The sequence below is a fragment of the Canis lupus genome, chromosome 3 (assembly GCF_011100685.1).
Source record: "Canis lupus familiaris isolate Mischka breed German Shepherd chromosome 3, alternate assembly UU_Cfam_GSD_1.0, whole genome shotgun sequence".
Lineage (NCBI taxonomy): Eukaryota > Metazoa > Chordata > Mammalia > Carnivora > Canidae > Canis > Canis lupus.
In genome coordinates this window covers 31123393-31148896 of record NC_049224.1, presented here as the reverse complement: position 1 = coordinate 31148896, position 25504 = coordinate 31123393, and the positions used below count along the sequence as shown (strand labels likewise).

The 25504-nt window shown below is 34.3% G+C and overlaps 1 protein-coding gene and 1 long non-coding RNA gene across 5 annotated transcripts in view; one reads left to right on the top strand and one right to left on the bottom strand.

Annotated features, from left to right (window-relative positions):
* Positions 1 to 25504, bottom strand: part of CERT1 (ceramide transporter 1) — a 105179-nt gene that overhangs the window by 24949 nt on the left and 54726 nt on the right. For all 4 annotated transcript variants that reach the window (XM_038532539.1, XM_038532536.1, XM_038532538.1 and 1 more), the window contains exons 6-9: positions 20430 to 20513; positions 10625 to 10782; positions 6089 to 6181; positions 2167 to 2253 (exon numbers count right to left, since the gene is read on the bottom strand). In XM_038532539.1, the coding sequence (XP_038388467.1) occupies positions 2167 to 2253; positions 6089 to 6181; positions 10625 to 10782; positions 20430 to 20513 (422 nt within the window). The remainder of the gene's footprint in view (positions 1 to 2166; positions 2254 to 6088; positions 6182 to 10624; positions 10783 to 20429; positions 20514 to 25504) is intronic.
* On the top strand, positions 20256 to 25502 carry LOC111095175. The gene is made up of 3 exons (XR_005356880.1): positions 20256 to 20307; positions 21780 to 22012; positions 25174 to 25502. It is a non-coding gene; the product is annotated as an uncharacterized LOC111095175 (long non-coding RNA).

Below are 25504 nucleotides of genomic sequence, written 5' to 3'. Positions count from 1 at the left end.
TATGTTACAAAGAACATATAGCATGGATATCTTTATCTCCTTTCCATGAAAGAATTCGGTCTTCAACCGGCTGTGTCACTCGTGTCAAGCTGCCCTTTAACCTTTTAACCTTCCTCCTCCTGTTCCTTCTCACTTGAATTATTCAGTATCTACTAAATATAACATACCAGAAGTTGTGCTGTGTTGTGTGTGTGCTCATCTACTAACTATGCAGAAGACAAGTGGTAATTTCTGTTCAATGGTATCTGAACAGAACTACTAAGATCTCCTTTCTCACTCACCACTTTACTAAAAATATCTTTCTTTGTGTTGGTAAATAATGTAGAACAATGTAAACTCAAAAATGTCTCACTGAAGAGTTCCTAAGTAATGGCTGTGCTGACAGGAGGCCTGTGCAAAATCTACTGCATACAACAAGGGAAATGATCTGAATCTTAGGAACTAATTTCATGGGTTACTGAAACTTACTACTCCAGAGCATTACCACATTATAATTATCTCTGTGATATCAACATGCCCATTAGGCAAGGAAAATCAGGGTCTGTTTAATGACCTGCTTTGTAGAGTATCTACCACAGCATCAAGAAGAGACTGAAATTAAGCAGTCCCACAAATACTCCTTTTTTCTTAAGTTTACAAAAGTTTTCATCAATCCTCTTAAATTCCAGAAATCTGACTCAACCACTGTATTGATATTCCGTAGAGTAGCATTTTAGAGCCAGAAGAGACCATTTGAATCATCTTGTGTAACTCCTTGTTTTACATATTAGAAAACCAAGACCCAGAGAATTGAAGCAATAAGTTTATAGCTACATAGTTAGTCACTGACAAGACTAAGATTGAAGTTGTCTTGACCTACTCTTCCCAAAACAGTACACTACTCTCCCCTCAAATAGCACAATAAATAATAGATTAAAACAAAAACTAAACAAAAAACACCACAGTGAAGAAAAACAAAACAAAACATTTTAAAAGCCAAACACAAAGATACTCCCTCAGATGATACTTTAGGCATCCAAAACTGGAGCTCATTTAAGAACTGAAAGTTTCCATTCTTATTAGACATTGAATAGCATATTTTTGTGGCATAAAAAAATAAGTAACAAGCTTTATGAATTAATGTAACAAAAACTTTTTATCACTCATTCAGAAAAAAATAATGAAAAATAAACATGAAAAGCAAAAGTCACTATTGCAGGTGAAATAGAAACAGAGCAGTAAATATGCATAATGGACAGGACTACCTTAGCAATGACAAGGAACGAAAAAACCAACTTTTCTATGCAAGTTCATTTGTAGTGTTATTGATACACCCAGGAATTTATTTGCAAGTTGCTTAAAGCCCTGAGAAGAGTAATTAAAATTCACCTGCAAGTACCATCTAGTGGTAATATATGGTAACTGCATTGTTGCAGAATTAAAAGGAGGCAAAGAATAGAATATTAATCCTGAGACTACAGTTGAAGGATTTAAGAAATGTTTTCCTTCAATCTCCACAGAAAGAGCTGGGTATAACTGTTGTGAATTTGGTAATGATAAAATACTGAGGGAAGTTAAAAGTGAGGAAGATATCAAGGGTAAGGTAGGGGGGGTGCCTGGGTGGCTCAGTGGCTGAGCATCTGCCTTCATGATCCCACTGTCCCGGAATTGAGTCCCGTGTAGGGATCCCTGCATGGAGCCTGCTTCTCTCTCTGCCTGTGTGTGTGTGTGTGTGATAACTAACTAACTAACTTAAAAAAAAAGGGTAAGGTAGGGAAAGCAATAAAGGAGTTAATTAAATTCTTGGTCCTCTTCCTTGTGAATTCATATGGTCAGTACTTGTGATACGGAGAAATTCAGAGACTGCTTCACTCATATTAAACATATGCTTGTTTTTATACAAAGACAATAAAGTTGGATACTTTACGGGGTTATTAGGAAGACTATTTTCATTTAGTCTCCTGTTAATCATGTAAGATTCCTTTAAGCAATCAGTGGTCTCCTATTGCTTAGAAATTCGTCAGTGAAGGAACTGAGTGTAAAGATTCTTCTACATTTGTGACTCAATGTAGACACAGTTCATTTTCTAGGTTCATTTCTATTATGGTCACAGTTTCCAAATTCTATTTATATAAAACAACATACATCAAGGAATGCCTACTGTTAGAGTTTTAAATAAGATATTACCTGTTCTTCTATTTTATCTTGTCTGTCAAGAGCAGCTTCAACAGCATCAAAGAACTCTTCTTCATTAATCAGACTGTTTGGCCCTTCCTATTCAAACACATGGGAGAAAGAATTAGTTAAGAAAACAGAAAAAAATTTCCCTTAAATTAAAAAGCAACAACAACAACAACAACAACAAACAAAACAAAACAAAACAAAACAAAACCCTTTTTGTCTCATCATGCCTCCCTAGGAAAAGATTGCTAAATCATTGCTAGATCTATGGGACACACCAGTCTTCATCTGACTTCCCCATGTGCAGTATTTCTTATGTGAATGACTCTCTAAAGAGTTCTCTCCCACCTTGGATTCCTAATTTCCCAATTCTTCTCTATCCAAGCCTCTTCTTTAAATCCCCTTAAATATGGGGGTACCTCAGGGTTCCACACTTGCTCTCCCTACAGCACTTACTTGTTTCTAAGGCCTCAGTCATCATGCGATGATTCCCAAATTCACAGCCTATCTACCTCTTTATTAGACCCTTTGCATCCCGTAATACTTAAGACCTCCTCAGGTGAATGCTGCAGTTCATATTCAACATGTCTAAAGCCTGTTTCTTCTACTTCTACACCAATCTTAACAACAGCAGAAGGCTAGGCCTTCCTGGATTCCTCCCACTCCCCTCATTCAATCACCATACCCTATAATCCTACTTTCTAAATATCTAAGTTTATCAGTGTCTATTCCTACTGTTCTTTTTTAATTTAGGCTATCTTTAATTCTCACCTACAAGACTGAAAAAGTCTTGGAAGCCCCTAGTTCACCACTGTCAACTTCAATCCATTGTCCTCACTGCAGGGAGCAAGAATGATTTTTCTAAACTGTAAACCTGAAAACTTCACGTGCTTAAAACCTATTGCTTGAGGATATGAAGGGATCCTTACACGCCTAGCTAGCCAGCCTACCACCCCCCTCCTCTCAGTCAGCTCCACCCTCCACAGATAAAGTCTTTCAGTAGGGGGTTGATTGATTGATTGATTGATTTTTGTGGGGGGGGGGATTTATTATTTATTTGTTTGTTTGTTTATTTATTTATTTATTTTTGTGCTTCTGGCTTCCAAATGTTTTCCTTTTCAGCCCCTACAAGTCAACACTCTGCTATTCACCTGGCTAATAGCTACTCAGTCTACTCATTCTTAAGGTTTCAGCTAAAATGTTGTTTTCTCTGTGAGGCTATCTATCCCTGACTCAAAAACCTCTCAGTGCTAACAGTGCTCTGTAACTGTTTGGTAATTAGTCTGTCTTCCCATTATATACTCAGGTAAGGGCCCTCAAGTGAGATCCTCATGCCTTGTACAATGTCTTACATTTATAGTAAAACTTAAGGAATGAATTTAATATTAAAAAGTAATTTCTGAAGCTACAAATGAAACATTTAAGTTTTGTTCAATAATTAGAACATCATAAATGTTTGATAAGAACTGAATCAGTGTCTAAAACCCATGCAAATGTAGTACTCACACAAGAAAATATAGATAGCTCAAAACATCAAAAGGAAGGGGAAAAAAATATAAAAAACAGAGGCCCTAAAGCCCTACTTCATTTAAGAACTATATATTTAGGGATGTCTGGGTGGCTCAGTGGTTGAGTGCCTGCCTTCGGCTCAGGGTGTGATCTTAGGTTCCTGGGGTCCCGGGATCGAGTCCCACATCAGGCTCACCACATGGAGCCTGCTTCTCCCTCTGCCTGTAGCTCTGCCTCTAGCTCTGCCTCTCTCTCTGTGGCTCTCATGAATAAATAAATAAAACCTTAAAAAAAAAAAAAAGCCACTGTATATTTAAACTTGATACCACAGGATGTCAATGAGAAAAAAAAAAAGAAGTACCCTTAACCATTTTCTTCATTAAAAGAGAAAGAGAGAGGTAAATTTCAGATGGATGGAAAAACAATCATTTATTCAACAAATGCCACTAAAATAAAATACAGATTCTTACATTATACCATAATCTTAAAAACCCAGATGTACTAGCCATATATTTATATTTAGAAGATATCATTAAAAAATTAAAAACCCAGGAAATACAATTATTTAAAGTAGGGAAATTTTTTTAAGCATGATAACCAAATGTAGAAACAAGTCCATCAAATGACTAGGTGATTAATTACATGAAAGTATAAAGCTTTTATATGGCAAAACCCACAATCAAAAGTTTAAAAAACTAAAAAGGGAAAAAATTTGTTGAAGAATGAAAAGTTAATCCTCACATCTTCTAAATCAATTAGAGAAAAAAAAAATCCCCAAACCAAATAAAAATGTTAAGGAATATAGGTGAGTCATTAAAGAAGAAATACAAATGATCAATAAACAGTTTTTTTAAGAAAGTCTACCTAAATCATATAAATAAATACGCAATTTAATATCTGAAACTAGCTAACAAATGTACTTATTAGTACAATGCCCCTCCTTCTTCCATTCTGCTCTTTCCCATCCCTCTTCCCTGCCCAAAACCCTTGTGGACAGAAGTAAACATAAACAAGCATACAATTACATGTGTATATATATGGCTGGGAGGAGATAAACTGGTACCATATATTGTTAAACACAAAGGCTTTTTTTTTTGTATTTTCTATAATCTTCCTATATGAACATCTGGTTTTACTTATAATATGAAAAAAAATAGGTAATTTAAAAAGTCCACCCACGAAATAAACCAAAAATAGCAAAAACAATCTGCTTAGCTTCAGGATAAAATTTAAAATTGTAATAGCTTGTATTCTAGTTACCTTCCTTTTTAAAACCCTGAGGGTATCTAATTATATGATTTTTACACATTCTAGGAGGAATAATTGACAGCTTAATAATTCTGAAGTATTACAGCTCAAGTCTCATCATTATGAATTTCCACACGTGGAAATCAATTCCAACATAAAACATAGTCAATAGCAACTCTATTTTTTTTTCCTTTCTAAGATAAAAACGGTGAGAAATTTTTCTTTCTTTTTTTTTTTTTTTTTTTTAAGATTTATCCATTTATTTGAGACAGACTGTGTGTGTGCAAGAGAGTAGGCAAGTGGCAGAGGTAGACAATCTTCAAGCTGACTCTGCTGAGAATGGAGCCCAACTTGGGGCTTGATCTCAAGATCCATGAGATCCATGAGATTCTGACCTGAGTGGAGACCAAGAGTTGGACGCTTAAATGACTGAGCCACCCAGGCACCCCTCTTCTATTTTCTTAAATATAAACTAACCATAATTATTTTAACGTTCTACTTCTATCTCAATGATTCTTCTTTAACACTCCATTTTTAAAATAAGCATTTCAGAAATACCAACAATGTTAGGGACTATTACCAAATACATTTCTTATATCTTTTTCCCTCTAAAGAAATACCATGGAAAAACAGCTTATAAAATATTAACGTCTGTGTGTGCATACGGAGGAGAATTTACTAATTGCCTAATAAAGAAACAAAAGAAGAAAAAAGTTAGTTTTAGATATTTTCAAACAATAAGGACAAGGCAATGAGGACAGTTCAAGTTCTGCTATGGACAGGACCTCCCAATACATACAGCTAAAATCTTTTTGTCTGTATAGTACTCAGGGTTTTCCTCCATAAGTTGCTTTTATTAAAAAAAGAAGATAACATTAAAATTATTGTCCTCATAGGATAGATAAAAACTTGTCCTATAATGCAGACAGGCCTAATAAATGAGTTTTTGACAAACCTACACTAAATTTTGTAGTCAATAAAAAAAAAATCTATTTCAGAGTAAGCCTAACATTTATCATGAAATACATATTTAATCAAAATAAACACTGAAGAATATATTACATATCTAGAATACTTAAAGGTGATAAAAGCATTATTTAAAAATTAATCACTTTTGTGACAGATATGGCCTATATTTTCCTTCTTCTGAACTAAAAATATAACTTCATACCTCATAATCTGGCCCTCCAAAGTGGGATTTTTTCTTCAGTTCTGTCATGGCATTTTTGTATGCTTCCTCTATTCTTCTTCTCTTCTCAACTTCCTATTAAAAAAAAAGAAAGTGAAAAATTATCATTTGAAGTGGCCAAACAACAATAACAACCCCTCCCCATTCCTGTGACGAATGAGTATTCTGCCCAAGAAAAGACTTTTCTCTGAGCTACATATTACACACAAGTTATCATTTAAATCATCACTAAAATCTACCATATAGGTAGAAACAAAGAAAAGACCACAGAAACACAATGTATTCATGTTTGTTTTCCCCTATAAAAAATTCTATTTTGCTTTAAAGAAAGAAAGCAACTCAATCAATAGGTGAAATCAATGAATGCTAAAATATATTCTAAGAAAGATAAATTTCTGGTACTTTCCCACTGCTGGCTAAAATTATTTCAGAGCTGAAAAAGGGCTTAGATTTTTACTTTAATCTTTTCCTTTAATACAGAACTTTAAGAGGGTAAAAGACCCAAGGTCAACACTTAAAAGAAAAAGGTTGGCCTTGGCACCAGTCTCAAACTTATTTCTACAACAATGGACTATACTGGTCAAATCTGATAACTGAACTCTAACAAGCTTGTAAGGAATCTAAATGCCTTTATTTCCTTACCTCAAATACTTAAAGGTTAAATTAAAGTCTACATGAATTCACACAAAGCTAACTACTTCCAAATATCCTATCTGAATTAAGCTCATGCAAATCAGTGAATTATTTCATTAGACCCAATGGCTAATTTCTGCGTACTCAAGGGAAAGAGGGTCTACAGATCTACCAGGATAGCTAAAATTAAAAAACAAAGAAAACCTGCAAAAACTTGATAATACCAAGTGCTGCCAAGAGTGAAGAGCAAATGAATTCTCATCAATTCTGGTGGAAGTATAAATGGATAATCACTTGGGAAAACTGCCAATATGGATATTGGCACTACACTAGCTACACTAGTGTAGCTACACTACAGCTAGCATATACCCCATGAACCAACAATTCTACTACTAGATACATGCCCAAGAGAAATAAGTGCGTATCCACCAAAAGCTATGAACAGGAATACACAGCTTTATTCGCAGTAGCCAAAATATAAAAACATAAGTATCTACCAACAAGAAAAACTGATAAACAAATTGAAGTCATACAATGAAATAAAACAATAAAAAAAGAATAAACTACCAGTAAATGTAACAACATGAATGAATCTCATAGTCAATGCTGAGGGAAAACAAACACAGGCATGTATATGGTCACATCTAGACGGTGGTATGGTATGGACCAGGAAGAGGCATGTAGGAACCTTCCGGGGCATTATAAAAATTCTTTACCTTAATCTAAGTAGTGATTAAAGGGGTGTACATATACGCACAAAAATCATCAAGCAGTACACTTAGGATTGGTGCACATCATATTTATGCTATAACCTAATTTTAAAAACTGAACACAACCAAAATATACAGCACAGAATTATATTCAAAGAATTTAAGGGAAAATGAAAAAGCATGTGAAATTACACACAAGAGCCTATTAACGTAAGCAAACATCTTCAATGAATAGATTTAACATTGTTAGTAACTAAAATTGTTTAATCTTACAATTTCTGATCCTCTTAGACATGACCAACTAACAATTAAGTACACTTCTATAATAGAAGGGATTATTACAGGTAACCAAGAAAAATCATCACAACTAAATATTAATTTTCTATTATTCAGCTGAAATAATGGAACTGACATTAGAAATCAAAGTTAAACAATTCTGCTATCGAATAGCTTTTTTTTAAGATTTTATTTATTTATTGGAGAGAGTGTGCACAAGCAAGGGGAGCAGCAGAGGGAGAGGGAGAAGCAGATTCCTTGCTAAGCAGGGAGCCTGATCCATGGCTTGATTCCAGGACCCTGGGATCATGACCTGAGCTGAAAGCAGATGCTTAACTGACTGAGCCACTTACAGGTGCCCCCAAACAGCTGTTATTATATACGTATTACCTATTTCATGGCTCTCATTAGATTAAGCTCCTTGAAGGATGATTTCCTTTTCATTGGTGCTTCCCCATTTTTAGCTTAGAGCTTAGCAGATTAGAAACATACAAATACTTTTTGAATGAAACAAATTTCAGTTAAATAATATTAAATTATCATCGTACTTTCCTTCCAAGTTATATGAATTACTTAAAAGACATACCTGTCAGGCAGCCTGGGTAGCTCAGTGGTTTAGCGCCGACTTCGGCCCAGGGCGTGATCCTGGAGACCCAAAATCGAGTCCCACGTCAGGCTCCCTGCAGGGAACCTGCTTCTCCCTCTACCTGTGTCTCTGCCTCTCTCTCTCTCTCTGTCTCTCATGAATAAATAAATAAAATCTTAAAAAAAAAAGACATATCTGTTGGTGAACACTTTCTAAGAACTTCCTATTCCTTATAATGTGTATACGTACATACATACATACATTTGTGTACACCACACATATACATATAGGTATACACACACACACACACACATACGGAGTATCAAACATACCCACACTCCTAAATTTCATGTAAAACATAACTGGGATTCTATTTCAGCGTGGAGGAAGAATTATAGTGAAGAGAGGAATAAGATTTGACATCAGACCTGTAAAGACTATAAAATGCAGTAATTTCCCAGTTTCAATTAGTATTGTCTTTTGTGGCTTTTCTTTGCTTACATGGTGCCTAGAAAATCAACAAAATTATTTTTTCCCAGATCCTTTATTGCTCTCCAATAGAGAAAAAGAATGAATAAGACTGACAACAATGAAGGTAAGCAAAAGCCACTTTCTTTTTCAGCACTGCAAGTAAGACACTTGATCCCTTAAAGGATGGGAAAGTCACATTTCATTTCTAATGAATATTTTTTAGGTAGTGTGGTTGAATATATGAATGAAGATGATGATCCCTTAGTGAAGGATAAAAAGTCAAGAGACTGAACTGTTAAGATAAAGTTGCCAAAAAGTTTGAAATAAGCTAGTCTGGACAAGTAGGAGTTAAAGGGTTGTCTTGTTTTCTCAACACAGTTTTTTGTGTGTTTACATGGAAACTTCTAAAAATTCAATCTGATCCACATTGGTATAGAGCTGAAATCTCTGAAGATACAAGAGTTTGACTCTAGAATAATAATAATGAAATGTCTGTACTTTGAATACACATTCTTGCTGCTTGTTTTAAAGAATATATCCTGCCCTTACATCAGTGCCTTTACCTAGTTTCCTGCTCAAAATGTTAAGATCTTGAAATATTACAAGCAATAAGACTCACTTACTTATGGCAACATTCTGACTAAAGTTTGGCCTAGTATTCAGAGTTGAAATATAAAATAGAGGGCAGCTCAGGTGGCTTAGCAGTTTAGCGCTGCCTTCAGCCCAGGGCCTGATCCTGGAGACCCAGGATTGATTCCCACATCAGGCTCCCTGCATGGAGCCTGCTTCTCCCTCTGCCTGTGTCTCTGCCTCTCATGAATAAATAAAAATCTTAAAATATACATATATACATATATATATATTTATATATAATAGAATAAAATATTCTATTCTATATATATAAATATTATACACATATATATACACACATATATATAAAAAATAGAGTAAAATTCTTCCAACTGGTACATAGCATCACTGGACCAGTCTTGAGACCTCAGTTCCTTCTATATAAAATGATGGCATTAGACCAGAACTAAATTTTCTGAGATATGTTTCAGTTCTAACACTTTATTATTTTGCTGATGTTGAATTCTAAATAAGAAGTTTTCCTACTAAACAAATTCACTGAGCCATAATTGACACTAGGAACTAAAAGATTCATATTGTAATGTTACTTACTATCAGTGCTAAAGTTTAAACAAAGGTGGAAGTAGGTGAACATGAGGCAAATGTTGAATGAACAACATATGTTAAATAATAGCACAATGACCCTGGAGAGTATGTGTGTATATATGTTTGACTTTATAAATTGGCATTTCAGTTCATATAATTTAAATGCAGCTTCACATATTCCACAATAAAACTAGGTAATGTTAAGTGGCTCATCATTTCTATTCCAAGGCATTACTATTACTACTACAAACATTTTTAGATTAAAATCCTACCACTGGGGCACCTGCCTTTGGCTCAGGTTGTGATCCCAGGGTCCTGGGACTAAGTCCTACATCAGGCTCCCTGTGCCTATGTCTCTGCCTCTTTCTCTCTGTCTCTCATAAATAAATAAGTAAAATCTATGAAATAAAATATAAAATAAAATAAAATCCTACTACAAATTTGTGTTGTGTAGTAACTGAATATGTAACTGGTGAACCTCACTAGGAAAATGAGTTTCAGATGCCTACAAAGTTTCAGAGTAGTGCTCCCTGTACTTCTATCAATCCCAATAGATTTTTCCCAAAGAAGTTAAACTGTTCAATCAATATATAAAACTGAGATAAAATGGGGATTATTTTTTTAAATTATTATATTTAAATAAAATGGAAGAAAAACTAGACTTACCTTATCCAGTCTCTTTTGCCAGCTGTCCTCACGTTTTACCATTAGTTCAATACAATGAGAAAGTGTAGCAAGGATTCCAGCAGTAGTTGCTTTAAAAGTTATTGCCTCCCCTTTAAAGTCTATACCATTAATTCCTCTTGGTGTTACATGTGGAAATACTGAAGAAAAAAAAAAGTTATTCACTGAAAATCTTTCTAATGAAGAATTAACTGTTCATCAAAACTTAAAACTAGAAAATGTTTAAAACCCAGCAAGTCAGAGCAGGCTTTTGGATTATAATTTCCCTTTTGTTGGCCAACATGTAAACATTTCCATTACATACTCCATAAGCAAAGAAGTTTGTGGCAGCATATGTACTTTCTTATCTCTTTTTTCTGGATTCTGTTTCCTGAAATCTATTTGCTGTACTGCACCCAATGAACAAAGTGGTAGGAGGAAAAATACTTTAACAATAATACCCTGACAGGTTAAAGTGGGACTAAATTACACCAAGAACTACTTCACGTTCTAAGAGGCCTGAAATTTAAAAAATACCTAACAATAAACTATAGAATTGAATAAGGTAATGTAAAACTTTTAAATAAATGCCCCAAATTAAGTCTGAGACCAATGCACGTATCACATGGCTCTTATGTTTATATTAAATGAATTAAATGAAAAATCCTACAACTTACAAGTTATGCAAGAGAGCATAACTTACACTATTAACTAATAAGAAACCATTCCAATAGAATGCTTATAAGTGAAATGATACTTTCAACTTTAAAAACTCATGTAGATATGATAGCAAAGGTATAAGCCACAAAACAAATTGATAAAATGAACTTCATCAAAATTTAAAATCTCTGCTCTTAAAAGTATTGTTAAAAGAATGAAAGTTATGTAGAATGAATAAGTCTACAGGTCTGATGTATGACACAGTGACTATATTTAATAATACTGGGCTGAATACTGGAAATTTGCTGAGACAGGTTTCAGGTGCTCTCATGACAAACAAAAATGCTATCTACATGAGGAAATGATATGTTAATTAGCTTGACTACAGTTCATTATGAATATCAAATCATGTTATATAGTTAAAATTCATTTAATTTCCATTTTAAAAACTTTATAGAAAGATAATGAGGAGACAAGCCACAGGCTACAAGAAAATCATTGCAGAGCATATATCTAATAAAGGACTTGTATCCTTTATCAATATATACGTTATATATATTAATATAGAATACTGACATTCAATACAGAATACATACTGTAATCTCAAAACTTTTTTTTAAAAGACTTACTTATTTATTTATGATAGACAGAGAGAGAGAGAGAGGCAGAGATACAGGAGGAAGGAGAAGCAGGCTCCATGCCAGGAGCCTGACGTGGGACTTGATCCTGGGACTCCAGGATTGCACCCTGGGCCAAAGGCAGGCGCCAAACCGCTGAGCCACCCAGGGATCCCCCTGTAATCTCAAAACTTAATAAGAAAATATGTAACCCAACTAAAATATTGGGCAAAATATTTAAACACTCTTCAACACAGAGATATGGATAGCAAATAAGCACATGAAAAGATGCTCAATACCATTAATTACTAGGGAAATACAAATAACCACAACAAGACATCACTAAACAGCTATCAGAAGACTAAAATTTGTGTTTTGAAAGATGTATTTATTTTAGAGGGAGACAGAGAGAGGATGCATGGGGAGGGGGAGCAAAAGGATGGGGAGGGGTAAAAGGAGAGGGAGAGAGAATCCTTGAGCAGATTCCCCGCAGAGCTTGTACTTTAGGTAGGGCTTGATCCCATGATCCCGACACCATCATTTAAGCAAAACCAAGAGTTAGGCCACTTAACCAACTGAGCATCCAAGTGTCCCAAGACTGACTGTGCCAAGTATTAGTGGGGATTTGGAGGAATCAAGACTATCCTATATGGCTGGTAAAATAAATTGGTGTTTTATTTTTTTTTAAGATTTTATTTATTTATTCATGACAGACACAAAAAGAGAGAGAGAGGCAGAGACACAGGCAGAGGGAGAAGCAGGCTCCATGCAGGGAGCCCGACGTGGGACTTAATCCTGAGTCTCCAGGATCACACTCCAGGCTGAAGGTGGCACTACACCACTGAGCCACTAGGGCTGCCCAAATTGGTGTTTTTTTTTAAGTTAAATATACACCTACCATATGATTCAACCATTCCATTCCTGAGTACTGACTTCAAATAAAATATATGTCTATAAAAACACCACACATGAATACTCATAGCAGTATTATTGTAACAGCCAAAAACTTAAAATAATCCAAATGTCCATAAGGAGATGAATGGATAAGCAAATTGTAGCGTATCAACACAAGGAAATCCTACTTAGCAATGAAAAGAAATCAAATACTAATACAAAAAATAATATGATGAATTTCTAAAAAAGAAGCCTGGACAAAAAACTCCCACATACTGCATGAGTCCATTTATATTATACTCAAGAATATGAAAACTAATCTACACTGACAAAAAAAAGAGATCAGAATGGTTGTTTGGGAATAGGGAGAGGAGGGTTGACAAAAGAGATGAAGGAAACTTTTGAGGGTGATAGATACAATAATCTTGATTATAATGATAACATCAAAACTTACCAAACCATGCACTTTAATTTTTAAAGATTTTATTTATTTATTCATGAGAGACACAGAGCGAGAGGCAGAACATAGAGGGAGAAACAGGCTCCAGGTAGGGAGCCTGATGTGGGACTAGATCCTGGGACCCCAGGATCACACTCTGAGCCAAATTTATGGACACTCAACCGCTGAGCCACCCAGACATTTCTAAATCATGCACTTTAAATATGTGCAGTTTATTGTAGGTTAATTATAACTCAATAAAACTGTTAAAAAATATATTTTTCTTATATTTTCTGAAAACCCTATCATTTTAACTTCTTTATTTTCTAACACTCTTACCAAGATCACAGTTTAATTATAAACTACTTTCATTAATGGAAGGAAATGAAAGGTCACCTATGTTCTGCATAAAAGGATGTGTATTAACTAAAATAATCTGTCCTCTCTGCTTAATGTTAATTTATATATTTTTGTAAAAACTTTAATTTAGATGAAAAGTGTGACATGAAATGTTTTTGAAAAAATTCTAGAAATATAGAAATGTACCTCTTCAGCTCTACTTACTACTTTCAGAAGCAGCTACCTGAAATCCTTTTCAGAATGATACAGGGATTATGTCATAGACTTTAAGCTTTTAAATAGTTGATATTAAAAAAAATAGTTGATATTTTCAACACTTCATTTTAGTGTCTCACACATAAGTCATGATGACAAAAAACTCACCTTAATCTGTTATCCACTCAGCTCCTCTAAGTACTGGTTACTTTGATTTTTGCTCCAAGTCTCTTAATACCTTATACTGTAGAACTATATTAATCTTGATGGGAAAAGTTGTGTAAAACTCTGAAGTACTTGGGTAATTTCTGATGAGCATACTCATCTAAATATCTCAGCTAAAAACAAGGTAATCTTTTCTTCTTTTTTAGAGAAGGGAAGGAAGAGAGAAAGCATGAGCAAGCAGGGAAGGGGAGAGGGAGACAGAGAATCCTTTTTTTTTTTTTTTTAAGATTTTTTTTTTTTATTTATTCATGATAGACATAGAGAGAGAGAGCCAGAGACACAGGCAGAGGGAGAAGTAGGCTCCATGCAGGGAGCCCGATGCGGGACTCGCTATCGGGACTCCAGGATCGCGCCCTGGGCCAAAGGCAGGTGCCAAACCGCTGAGCCACCCAGGGATCCCCGAAACACAGACTCACACACACTATTTTTGAATAGCAGGCAACCTAAAGGGGAATCCCCACAGTTTTTGTAGTGAGGAGTTTTTTCATTTTCTCACATCAAAAAGATTGTGTCTGTATGAGCGTATGTTACCACATACAAGGGACAGAAAAAATTGGCAGATAAGTTCTTCTGAACATACAGGATGGCAACTTGTTTAAATCTCTCACCTGCCAAAAAAAAAAAAAAAAAAAAAAAAAAAAAAATCTCTCACCTGCCTACTATGATAAAGAAGAAACACAGTTGAAGACTGTGATATGACACTGATATCAATCAAGCCAGGGTCTATGATCAGTTTCGGACTACTGGCCTATAGTCCAAGATATAGTTGGCTAAAAAACAAAATCTAAAATATTTTCACATGAAAATAGTCTCCGAGCTAAAAGAGGGTGAAAAGTGACTGGTGGTAGAAATTCTCTGTCTGGACAATTAATGCACATGCACACAGACTGGGTGGAGAGAAAGAACAGAGTATTATTCATGCTCCATTAACAGTAAATTTCTTCTTTGTGAGTTGCATCAAGAGTATACCTTGATTTGACAGATCAGTTAGTATCTATACTCATTCTTTTATATAGCTGATAACATGACAAAATGCTCTTGTATAATATTTACAAAATAAGAATAGATGTAATATAGGAAATTGGTCAGAAAATATTGCTGAATAGCAACAACTGGAAAATATAAAACACATTCCAGTGCCACACTTTACTGGTGGTTTTGTAAGTGGTAAAATTGGAAGCGTGACTCTTCCTATTTTGTTCTTCAAGACTATAGTATCTATTCTGCGTAATTTTTGACATAAATTTTAGGGTCAGTTTGTCCATTTCTGCAAAAAAACTTAGGATTTTGGTAAGAATTACATTGATTCTGTGGGGCAATTTCAGGAATACTGAATTCTTAATATCATCATCTCTTCTAATCCATGAATATGGGATATCTTTCTACTTTTAGGTCTTCATTTTTTTCAATGTTTTATTAATCTCAGAGTATAAGATTTTTGTTTCTCTTGTTAAATTTGTTCCTAATTATTTAATTCATTTTATAAATTGCCATAAAGATACTATTATAAATAAAGCTGTTATTTTAATCTTCACATTGTTCACCATTAGCAATAAAAATATGGTAGACTTTTTTTAAAGTAAGCCCTATACCCAACGTGGGCTTTAACTCATGACCTCAAATCCAGCGGCACATACTACACCAAATGAGCCAGCCAGGCACCCCAAAACTGATTTTTACATATTGATTTTATACCCTGCAATCTTGCTGAACTCATTTATTAGTTCAAAAAGTTTTTTAGTGGATGTCTTAGGATTTTCTCCTAAGATAATGGCACCTTCAAATAGAAATAGTCTTAATTCTTCCTTTAGAATCGGGATGCCTTTTATTTAACTTTCTTGTCCAGTTGTTCTGGCTGGAATCTTTAATGCAGTATTGAACAGAAATAGCAAGAATGGACATGTTCCTGATATCAGGGGGAAAGCAGTCTTTTACCACTAAATGAGATGTTAAATGTAGATTTTTCACAGATTTTTTTTTTAATCAGAGTAGTTATTCCTATGTTTTTTAGTGTTTTTATCATGAAAGAGTATTAGTATTAGATTTTGTCAAATGTTTTTTGTTTTGTTGTTGTTTTTTTTTTTTAAGATTTTATTTATTTATCCATGAGAGACACACAGAGAGAGGCAGAAACACAGGCAGAGGGAGAAGCAGGCTCCTAGTGGGGAGCTCGATGTGGGACTTGATCCCAGGTCTCCAGAATCATGCATGCCCTGGACTGAAGGCAGTGCTAAACCGCTGAGCCACCTGGGCTGCCCTGTCAGATGTTTTTTTGTGTTTTGTTTTGTTTTTGTTTTTTTTTTTTTTTGTTTTTTTTTTTTACATCTGTTGAGATGACTACCGGTTTTGGCCTTATTCTACTGATATAATTATTTTATCAACTGATTTTCCTAAGTTAAGTCAACTCTGCATTCTGGGATAATTCCCTTCTGGTCATAGTGTATAATCCTTCTTAGATGTTGCTGGATTTGGTTTGCCAGTACTATTAAGTATTTATATCTATATTCATAAGATATATTGGTCTATAGTTTCATAAGAGATATTGGTCTATAGTTTTGAGATCTCTTTGTCTCACAAAACTGTCTCAACAGGTTAAGAAATATTCCTCCTAAAGTTTGGAAGAACATGTGAAGAGATAGTATTAATTCTTCTTTAAATGTTTAGTAGAATTCAGCAGTGAAGCCATTTGAGCCAGGGCTTTTCTTTGTGGGGAAGTTTATGACTAATTGTATCTCTTTATTATTGGTCTATTTGCATTTTCTATGTCTACTTGAGTAACATTCTATAGTTTGTGCCTTTTTAAGACTTCTATCTATTTCATCTAAGTTATCAAATTTGTTGGCATACATTTATTTATAGCATCCCTCCTTCTTAATTCTTTTTATTTCTATAAGGTCAGCAGTGATAGTCTTCCTTTCATTTCTGATTTTAGTAATCTCTTATTTTGAGCTAAAGATTTGTCCATTTTGATCTTCTCAAAGAACCAATTTATAGTTTCTATTCTTTTTTAAAAAAAGATTTTTATTAGAGAGAGAGAGAGAGAGAGAGAATGAGCAGAGGGAGGGGCAGAGGAAGCAGCAGACTCCCCAATGAGCAGGGAGCCTGATGCTGGGCTAGACCACAACCTGACTTGAAGGCTGAGCCACCCAGGCATCCTTCTTTCTTTCTTTTTTATAATAAAGGTGTTTCAGGTAAAAATTTCTCTCTAAGCACAGCTTTAGCTTCAGCTCATCTGTCTTGGTATCTTATATTTTTGCTTTCATTCATCTCATAGTATTTTCTGATTTCCTTTGTGATTTTTATCTTTAATCCACTGATTATGTAGGAGTACGTTAATTTCTACATATTCATGAATTTCCTAATCTTTGTCACTGATTTCTAATTTTATTTCTTTGTGGTCAGAGGACATATTTTCTATGATTTAAATCCTTTTAAATTAATCGAAGCTTGTTTTATGGCTAAGAACAAGGTCTTTCCTGAAAAACACTACATGTATTATCAAGAAGAACATATATTCTCCTATTGTTAAGTGGAGTGTTCTGTATATGTCTACCAGGTCTGTTTATTTTATTTCTTTGTTGGCCTTCTTCCTACTTGTCATCAACTGTTGAAAGCTAGATATTTAAGTCTCAAACTATTACTACTTAATTGTCTTTTTTTCCTCTTCAATTTGGTCAGTTTTTGTTCCATATATTTTGGGGTTATGTTATTACATGCAACTACATGTGTAATTGTTATATATTTTTGATGAATTGACGTTTTCATCATAAAGACTACCTTTTGACCCTAGAAATGTAAATTAATAAAAGATGACATAGAGGGATGCCTGGGTGGCTCAGCAGTTAAGCATCTGCCTTTCGACCCAGGGCATGATCCTGGAGTCCCAGGATCGAGTGTCCCACATCCAGCTCCCTGCATGGAGCCTGCTTCTCCCTGCCTGTGTCTCTGCCTCTCTTTGTTTCTTTCAGGGATAAACAGATAAAATCTTTAATTAAAAAAAAAAAGAAAGAAAGAAAAGATGACATAGAATAAAACAGATGAAAATTTACATTAGAGGTAAATACAAAATTCGTTCACAAAAGATTTAGGAAACACTCCTTCCACCATGAATCCTGAGGGTCTTTAACTAAGGAAAATGTTTTCGTATCCAAAAATTCCTCCTCTGGTCTAAAGTTCAATTACCTTAATTGTCTTTCTCTCTCTCTCTCTCTCTCTCTCTCTCTCTCTCTCTCTCTATTTTTAAGAATTTTATCTAATCCTAGGCTATGATCAAGTAGTACCAGATTTAAAGACTACATGTTCTGTTCACTTTATATACAAAGCTTCCAACTTATTTCTAGAGGTTAACCACAGAAAGATACTTTCCATCTATGGTGATTAACAAGACATAATTTCTATCAACCACTAAGAAAGGAATTATTTTAAACAGTGAATCCCACAAATATACTTAAAACACAATTGATTTAAAAAATTATACAAATATCTTCTAGGATATTTCTCTAAATGACTTTAGTAACCCTGTCTTCTGTTGCTTCATTTCTCTCTTCAAAAAAAGAGACTGGAGGTTTTCCTCAAATATCTGGAAATCAGGCTATCTGTTCACATCTCAGAGTTCAGTTTCTAGAAGGTCTGTAAGCATTGGCAGGGTTTTTTAATTAGTGGACTTAAAGGCTGATCTGGTAGTGAGGCAGCTTTTTCAGGGAAGAGGTAGAAAATCTCTATTTATAGGTCCTTTATCTGTGGTCATTCAGCATCTACAGAGTTATGTTTTAATTTTCTATCAGAAAATATATGTTTGGTTGATGGATATTCTGGAAACATGGTAAAAGGAGGTTCACGATGCAGACTTTCATTTAGTGCCTGGCTACCAGAATCCTTGGTGATAAACAGAACAATGAGGCTGTGAAATTTCAACCATCAGTATGTAAATTTCCACAAAATCACTTTACAGATAGGCCAATACATCTATCTTTTGCTATGCCATGTATTCCTGAATCTAGAACTCTCCAGTTCAATTTCTAGTTGAAAATAAGAAATTAAAATAAGTTTAATTTTATTAAATTAAAAATAAGTTTAAAATAAGTTTCCTTTCTATTCTGGGGAATGCAGGTGGGGGAACTGACCAGAATAGAAGTTTTGATGTGCAAGTCTTATAATTTTTTCATTAATTTTTCCAATACCAACCAAAATCTTTTTCCTATGAAAACAGATTATACATTGTGAATTTAAAATGTAACTTGAAAGAATCTTCCCAAAATAATACTCTAATTTCACAAAGGTAAATTTAGATTACTCAATAAAATTCAACATTTCAGTCCCAACTTGTAAGGACAACTTTGTAGTAAGTTAGTATTTTGCAAGTCTGAGAGGGGGCAGGTCATAAGGAAGAAAAGAGTCATGATGAAAATAAACAGGAAGAGGGAAAGAAGGATAAAGTGGGCAGAGAGAAGCACAGATTTTAGTATCAATAATGCAATAGTCCACTGTGATCTCTGAAATAGAAAATTAATGCCATGCAGACAACAGTTTGAAAGTTATTTTGAAAATATGCCAAAGTATAAATTATATTTCACATTCTTCATAACTTTAGCAAAAATAAGCACAATTAACTCATTTTTTCACCAAGTTTTATTTTTGTAATTAAAAAAATTTTTACCAAAAAAAAAAATTTTTTTTTTTTTTAAACAAACCTAGTTTTTTCTTAGGATATGCCAAAAGAAGAATACTGACTATGAATCACAGATTTCTGGTTTTGTTTGTTTAAGATTCCTCGTGTAAGAGATACCATGCAGTATCTGTCTTTGGTTTCTCTTACTGTAAGACCCTGGAGGTTCATCCATGTTGTCACAAATCACAGGCTTCTAATGAACAATTCAGAATTCCATCTAATAAGTTAGCCATTATACAGAGAGTAACAATAAATGGGTATATGAAACAGACCACCTTGTTCCTAGCTCTGTAAACAACTGCACCATGAAATCAGAGATATTTTTAATAATTTTCCTTTAATAATACTGATTACATACTTTTCAACACCAGCTTATTGAGTGGAGACAGGAAAGAATGTTAAACAGAGAGAAATATACTCAAACATTCAAACTCCATTATAATGCATCCCCCAAGAAATAAACTTGCAGTACGAGAAACTGATTTTAACAAATACTGCTGAAATAAGTAGGACAATGTCTAGAATTTAGAATGAGTCTTTGTTAGGTAATGAGTGGCTATTATTATTTAATGTCAGAATGTATATTCCACTTACATGTCTTTTCCTAGGAGGAACTTTTCACTTTCCGGTAATTACACTGCTTTTAAAAAATTACTCAATTAGATAATTATTCTTGTTACATACTTAGTTATTATATAATTTTAGAAAGAACACTTTATCTAGCTGAGAGGAACAAAATGTACTACTTACACTTTTCCTTATTGCCATTAGTGTTATGCAAGAAGTCTCCATCAGAACGTGTTGTAGGAAAATCGTCTTCATCATCTTCTACCACTAAATAAAACATATTTAAGGGTATCAGGATGAAAGGAAATAGGAATTAACCAGTTAATTATTTTTGTTTTCTAATTTTATTTACTTATTCATGAGAGCCACAGAGAGAGAGGCAGAGACACAGGCAGAGGGAGAAGCAGGCTCCTGTGGGGAGTTCGATGTGGAACTCGATCCCAGGACCCTGGGCTCACGACCTGAGCAGAAAGCAGACACTCAACCAGAGAGCCACCTAGGCATCCCTAACCAGTTTATTCTTATGTTCGAATGAGTCAATATATTTTAGATTCTGCGAGTACAAGATCTTATCTTTGTATTTTCAGTGGTTGTCAAGGTATGCTCAATAAACATGCTGTGGAATGTCTTTAAATACATTATTATAAAAAAAAAAAACTATACCCATTCTCATTTGTGTAAGGGACAGGACTGAGATATGAATTTTTTTTGTCCTTTAGTCTTCCTATCCCCTTCCTACCTAGCTTGAGGCGATTTCATAATTCTACCAAAGGCCTGCAAAGGCTGAGCAAAAATGTAAAAGATTAACTTACATGGAGAAGATACCTTAACTTGCCTCTGTGAGTTCTTAAATTTACTATTTCTGGATATGTAGGGAAAACAGAATGACTTACAGATGTGATATCAGTTTTCATTCATCCTAATGTGTCTGTGCTTGGATATCCCTTTAAAACTTACGCAATTCCAGAAAAAAACAGAATCCCCGATAATCTCCTTCTGAATACCTTTTTGTTCTATGTACTATTCCTTTTTGTACTGCCTAACATACTTTAATCATCTGTATTATGTATTCCACTCTTAATGCAAATTTATAAACCTCAGCCTTCCAACCTATTCTCTACTATCACACTTTTTAATGGATTCTTTTTTTTTAAGGCATTCCCTTTCTACATAAGAAGTCTTCATTCTAAATTAATATCTTACTTCTTGCCTATATCTCTACATCAAATAAATATTTGATCTACTTTAGCTTGCTCTCTCTCTCTCCAATGGATGTAAAACCCACTCCTGTTCCTTAACTCTCCCCTAAAGGGTAGTAATCACCACAGAAAATACTTTTGTTCTGTGTTGCCATTTTTTTTGTTACTAGGCTATTTCATTTTTTCACCACTTAAACATTTGGCTACTCATCTATAACAACTTTTTCAAATCATCAGCTGCTATTATCTACTAAATCTACTATTCATTTCTACTCAGCTAAGTAATATCTATATATGACTAACATTTTCTTTTCTATGTTCATCACTTCTATAGATTTCAGTATTCATACTGAAGCCTCTGCAGACACCTAAGTCCCAGGATTCATCAGATTCCCAGATTCTATGGATCTTCATCTTCTTATCAATCATTTGCAAATACGGTCAATTCTAAGAAATTCATTAACATAGCATACTGCTCTACTTTTAAATCAGTATTTATCACCATCAGACAAGATCCTGATCTTGACTCAGTAACTACCCTGAACTGTTCTTAAATATTACTGAAAGGTTTGTACCTCACTTATCCCATTCATATTTACTTTGGGCTTTGTATCTCTAACCATCTAATAGCCCAGTACCAACAAACAGGGATTTTCAGTTTTCTTTTGCTAGCCCAACACTTAATATATAAAACTGATGAAAACAAGAGCTGCTCTGGCTAAGAGTGGCCTTCCCCTTCCCCTTCCAACCTAAGCACTCCTTACCCATCCCTGAGGCACCTTTAAGGGATGTCTGACATGATTTGCCTAATACAAGTCCCCCAACTCAATCATTCCTGTTTTCCTTATCCTTGTAATAATCCAAATGAACCACATTAAAAACAGCAGCTATTATTTACTAAAGTATGGCTGTTAGGCACAGTGCTAATGTATATACTCTCAATTCTCACAGTCATACGTGCTGGATATAGTATCCACTTTACAGCTGAGAAAACAGATGTAGAAAAATGTTAGGTAGTCTACTTCAAGTTATTAAACTAACAGTAATAAAGAACGAGATTAATAGAAACTTCCATTAATATGATACATACCTTCTTTTAAAATTAAACAGTATGTTTAGGTTAGATATAATGTCTTCTACTCCTGGAAACCTAATATATCTAACTAAGACTTTAAGGGTTAATTAAATCCTACTGAAGTATATGTGGGAATTGCGGAGGAAGAGTTTGGGCTGAAAAGTCCCTTACTAACAACTCTGATAAAGCATTTTATGTAAAAACACTGAACACCTAAAATAAAATGAGAATTTGCTACTATCATTTTAATGACACACTTAAAAAAGAACACTGATTCTTAAAATTCCTTAAGTCATGAAAAAGACTTCAAAACAAGAACACTGTACCCACCAAATTTATTATTCAGAACTGAAGGAGATTGAGTTTTCCACATACGCAAAAGCTTTTTTGCTAAAGGAGTTCATCACCACTAAATCAGCGTTATAGGACAATGTTAAAGGGACGTCTGTAGATTAAGGAAGTCTGTAAGTACTATTTACAAAAAAATATAAAAGAATAAATCTCACTGAAAAGGTAAATATAGAGCAAAAGTAGTGGATTAATCACTTACAAAGTTAGAATGAAGGCCAAAGAGACGAAAGTAGATTAATTCACTACCTATAATCAACTACTGTCATAGACTTAATATTGATAATTTACTGAAAGATCCTTAGACTCATTCGGTTCAACTCTGATTTACAATCGGAGGAATAATTCCTACAAAGTAGGAAATTATGGTCCATGTCCTTATTTCACTTTTACCCAACATGTACTCTTAAACACATCAATATTTCCTAAAATAGCATTTATAGGGATATCAGTTGTTATGGGTTGAATTGTGTTGCTACAACACTCATATGTTTAAATCCTAACCTTCCATACCTCCGAATGTGACTCTGCCTGTTAAAATAATAATCAAATTAAAATGAGGTGGGTCCTAATCCAATACGACCAGTGCCCTTGGAAGAGAAGGAAATTTAAACACAAGCACTTTCAGATGGAAGATGATATGAACACAAAGGGAAAAGACAGCCATATATAAGCTGAGGAGAGAGAGACCTAAACCAGATCCTTCCCTCGTGGCCCTCAGAAGCCAACGTTGGTAACAATTCATCTCAGACTTCTAGCCTCCAGAACTGTGAGAAAATAAATTTCTGTTGTTTAAGCCCCCTAATCTGTACTACTTGGTGATACCAGCCCTAGCAAACTAATACCTTGGTCTACTACTGTTGCTATTGAACTGCAAATTGTTTAAAATTATTTTTCAAAACTTCTATACAACCTGGTTATCATTGCATCCCAACTTCTAATCCTTCCACTATCACTTTGTCCTTGACATGTTATATATACCATTGATATGATCGTTTAAAAATGAAGAAATCAATTCCATTATATACCCTGCTTTTGTTTAAAAGGCTATCTGCAAATGAAAGATGATTTGTAGTGTTTGATTAAAAAGGAATACATACATTTTTCTTAATGAGGGAGAAAGAAATTCAACTGTCTTTATTTTTGGAGAAATAAATATCAAATGTTAAAGAACCTAAAACTTAAAGTCTATCAAATATAAAGAACTTCAAGGCTACTTAACTTAGACAAAATTAAGTACCTTAAGAGGAATATGGGCTTCTGTTTCTGACCAAAGTGTAATAAATAGACTACCCTTTAGCATGAAACTAAAAAACTGGAAAAACCATATACAATGGTTTTCAAAACACTGGACAGTAGGCAACAAAGAACAGTGATTCCTGAGAGTCAGAAAACAAATAACATGAGTCCTATGATTGAGAGTTTCGAAGTGGTCCAGTAAGGAGGAAACCAAAAGGAGTCTGACCAACTCTCTAAGGTGAGGAATAGCTGACAGTATAGAAAGACAAAGGTAACCAGGGTTCACAAGGCAGAGGACTGCAAAGGAGAAACCTGTACAGAGACAGAATTCCAGAGATTAGTAGAAGGTTTCTTTAAGAATTCAATAAAGTACTGTTACCACATACAAGTGAGGAAATGACAGAGGTCAGGGAAAGAATCACATGAAAAAAACTCCAGGGACAGTATCCAAAACCTACATGGTACAGGGAAAAGTACCTGTTTCCACAACACTGGAAAACCTTGTAATTCACAGGGTACTGGTTAGAAAACTTTGAAGACTCTTACCTCAGTAGTGGGGAGAAATTAAAATACATAATTGTAAGGTTCTTAAACTATGCTGGAAGTGGTATGATACCTAAAGGTAGACTGTGGTAAGTTAAATGAACATACTATAAACCCTAAGGTAACCACTGAAATAACAGTTATTACTAAAAAAGCCAACAAAGGACATAAAAAATTTATTTTTAAAATAATTTCAATCCAAAAAAAGGCAGGAGGGAAAATAAGAAGTCAAAAAGAATCTGAGCTCAGATTAAACACATTTAACAAAACCAAGAAATGAAATCACATCAAATAACCTAGTTATTATACTAAGAATGAATTTAGTGCTAGCTAGTAATACTGCTATGAACAGTTCATTTCTGTGTTCATAGCAAATAAAAGAAAAACTGAAGAACAGATGTTAACATCAGTAATATCTTTAGCAGTAACAAAGAGAATAACTTAAAAACTCACATTATGAGTAAGTTAAATGAAGATCATCTCTCTTAAATAAAAAAATTCACTATTATTTTTAAATCTCTAGTAGCTCCATTATTGGTTTCTTCTTCTGTGAGAAAAAAGCCAGAGGAAGGGATGGGGAGAGAAAGAAGTGAAGAGAAAAAGAAAAGGAGAAGAAGAGAAGGAAGACAGAGGAATAAAGAGATCGAATGATTTCAGATTTGGAGGATTTAACATACACATGCTTCTAAGACACATGATGGGGTAAATTTCTTTCTTTCTTTTTTTTAAAGTAAGCTCTAGGTCCAACATGGGGCTTAAACTCAGAGTTGCATGCTCTACTGACTGAGCCAGATGCCCCATGGGGTAAATTTATTAAACATGATCATGTGAAATGCCCCAAGTTTACCAAGATG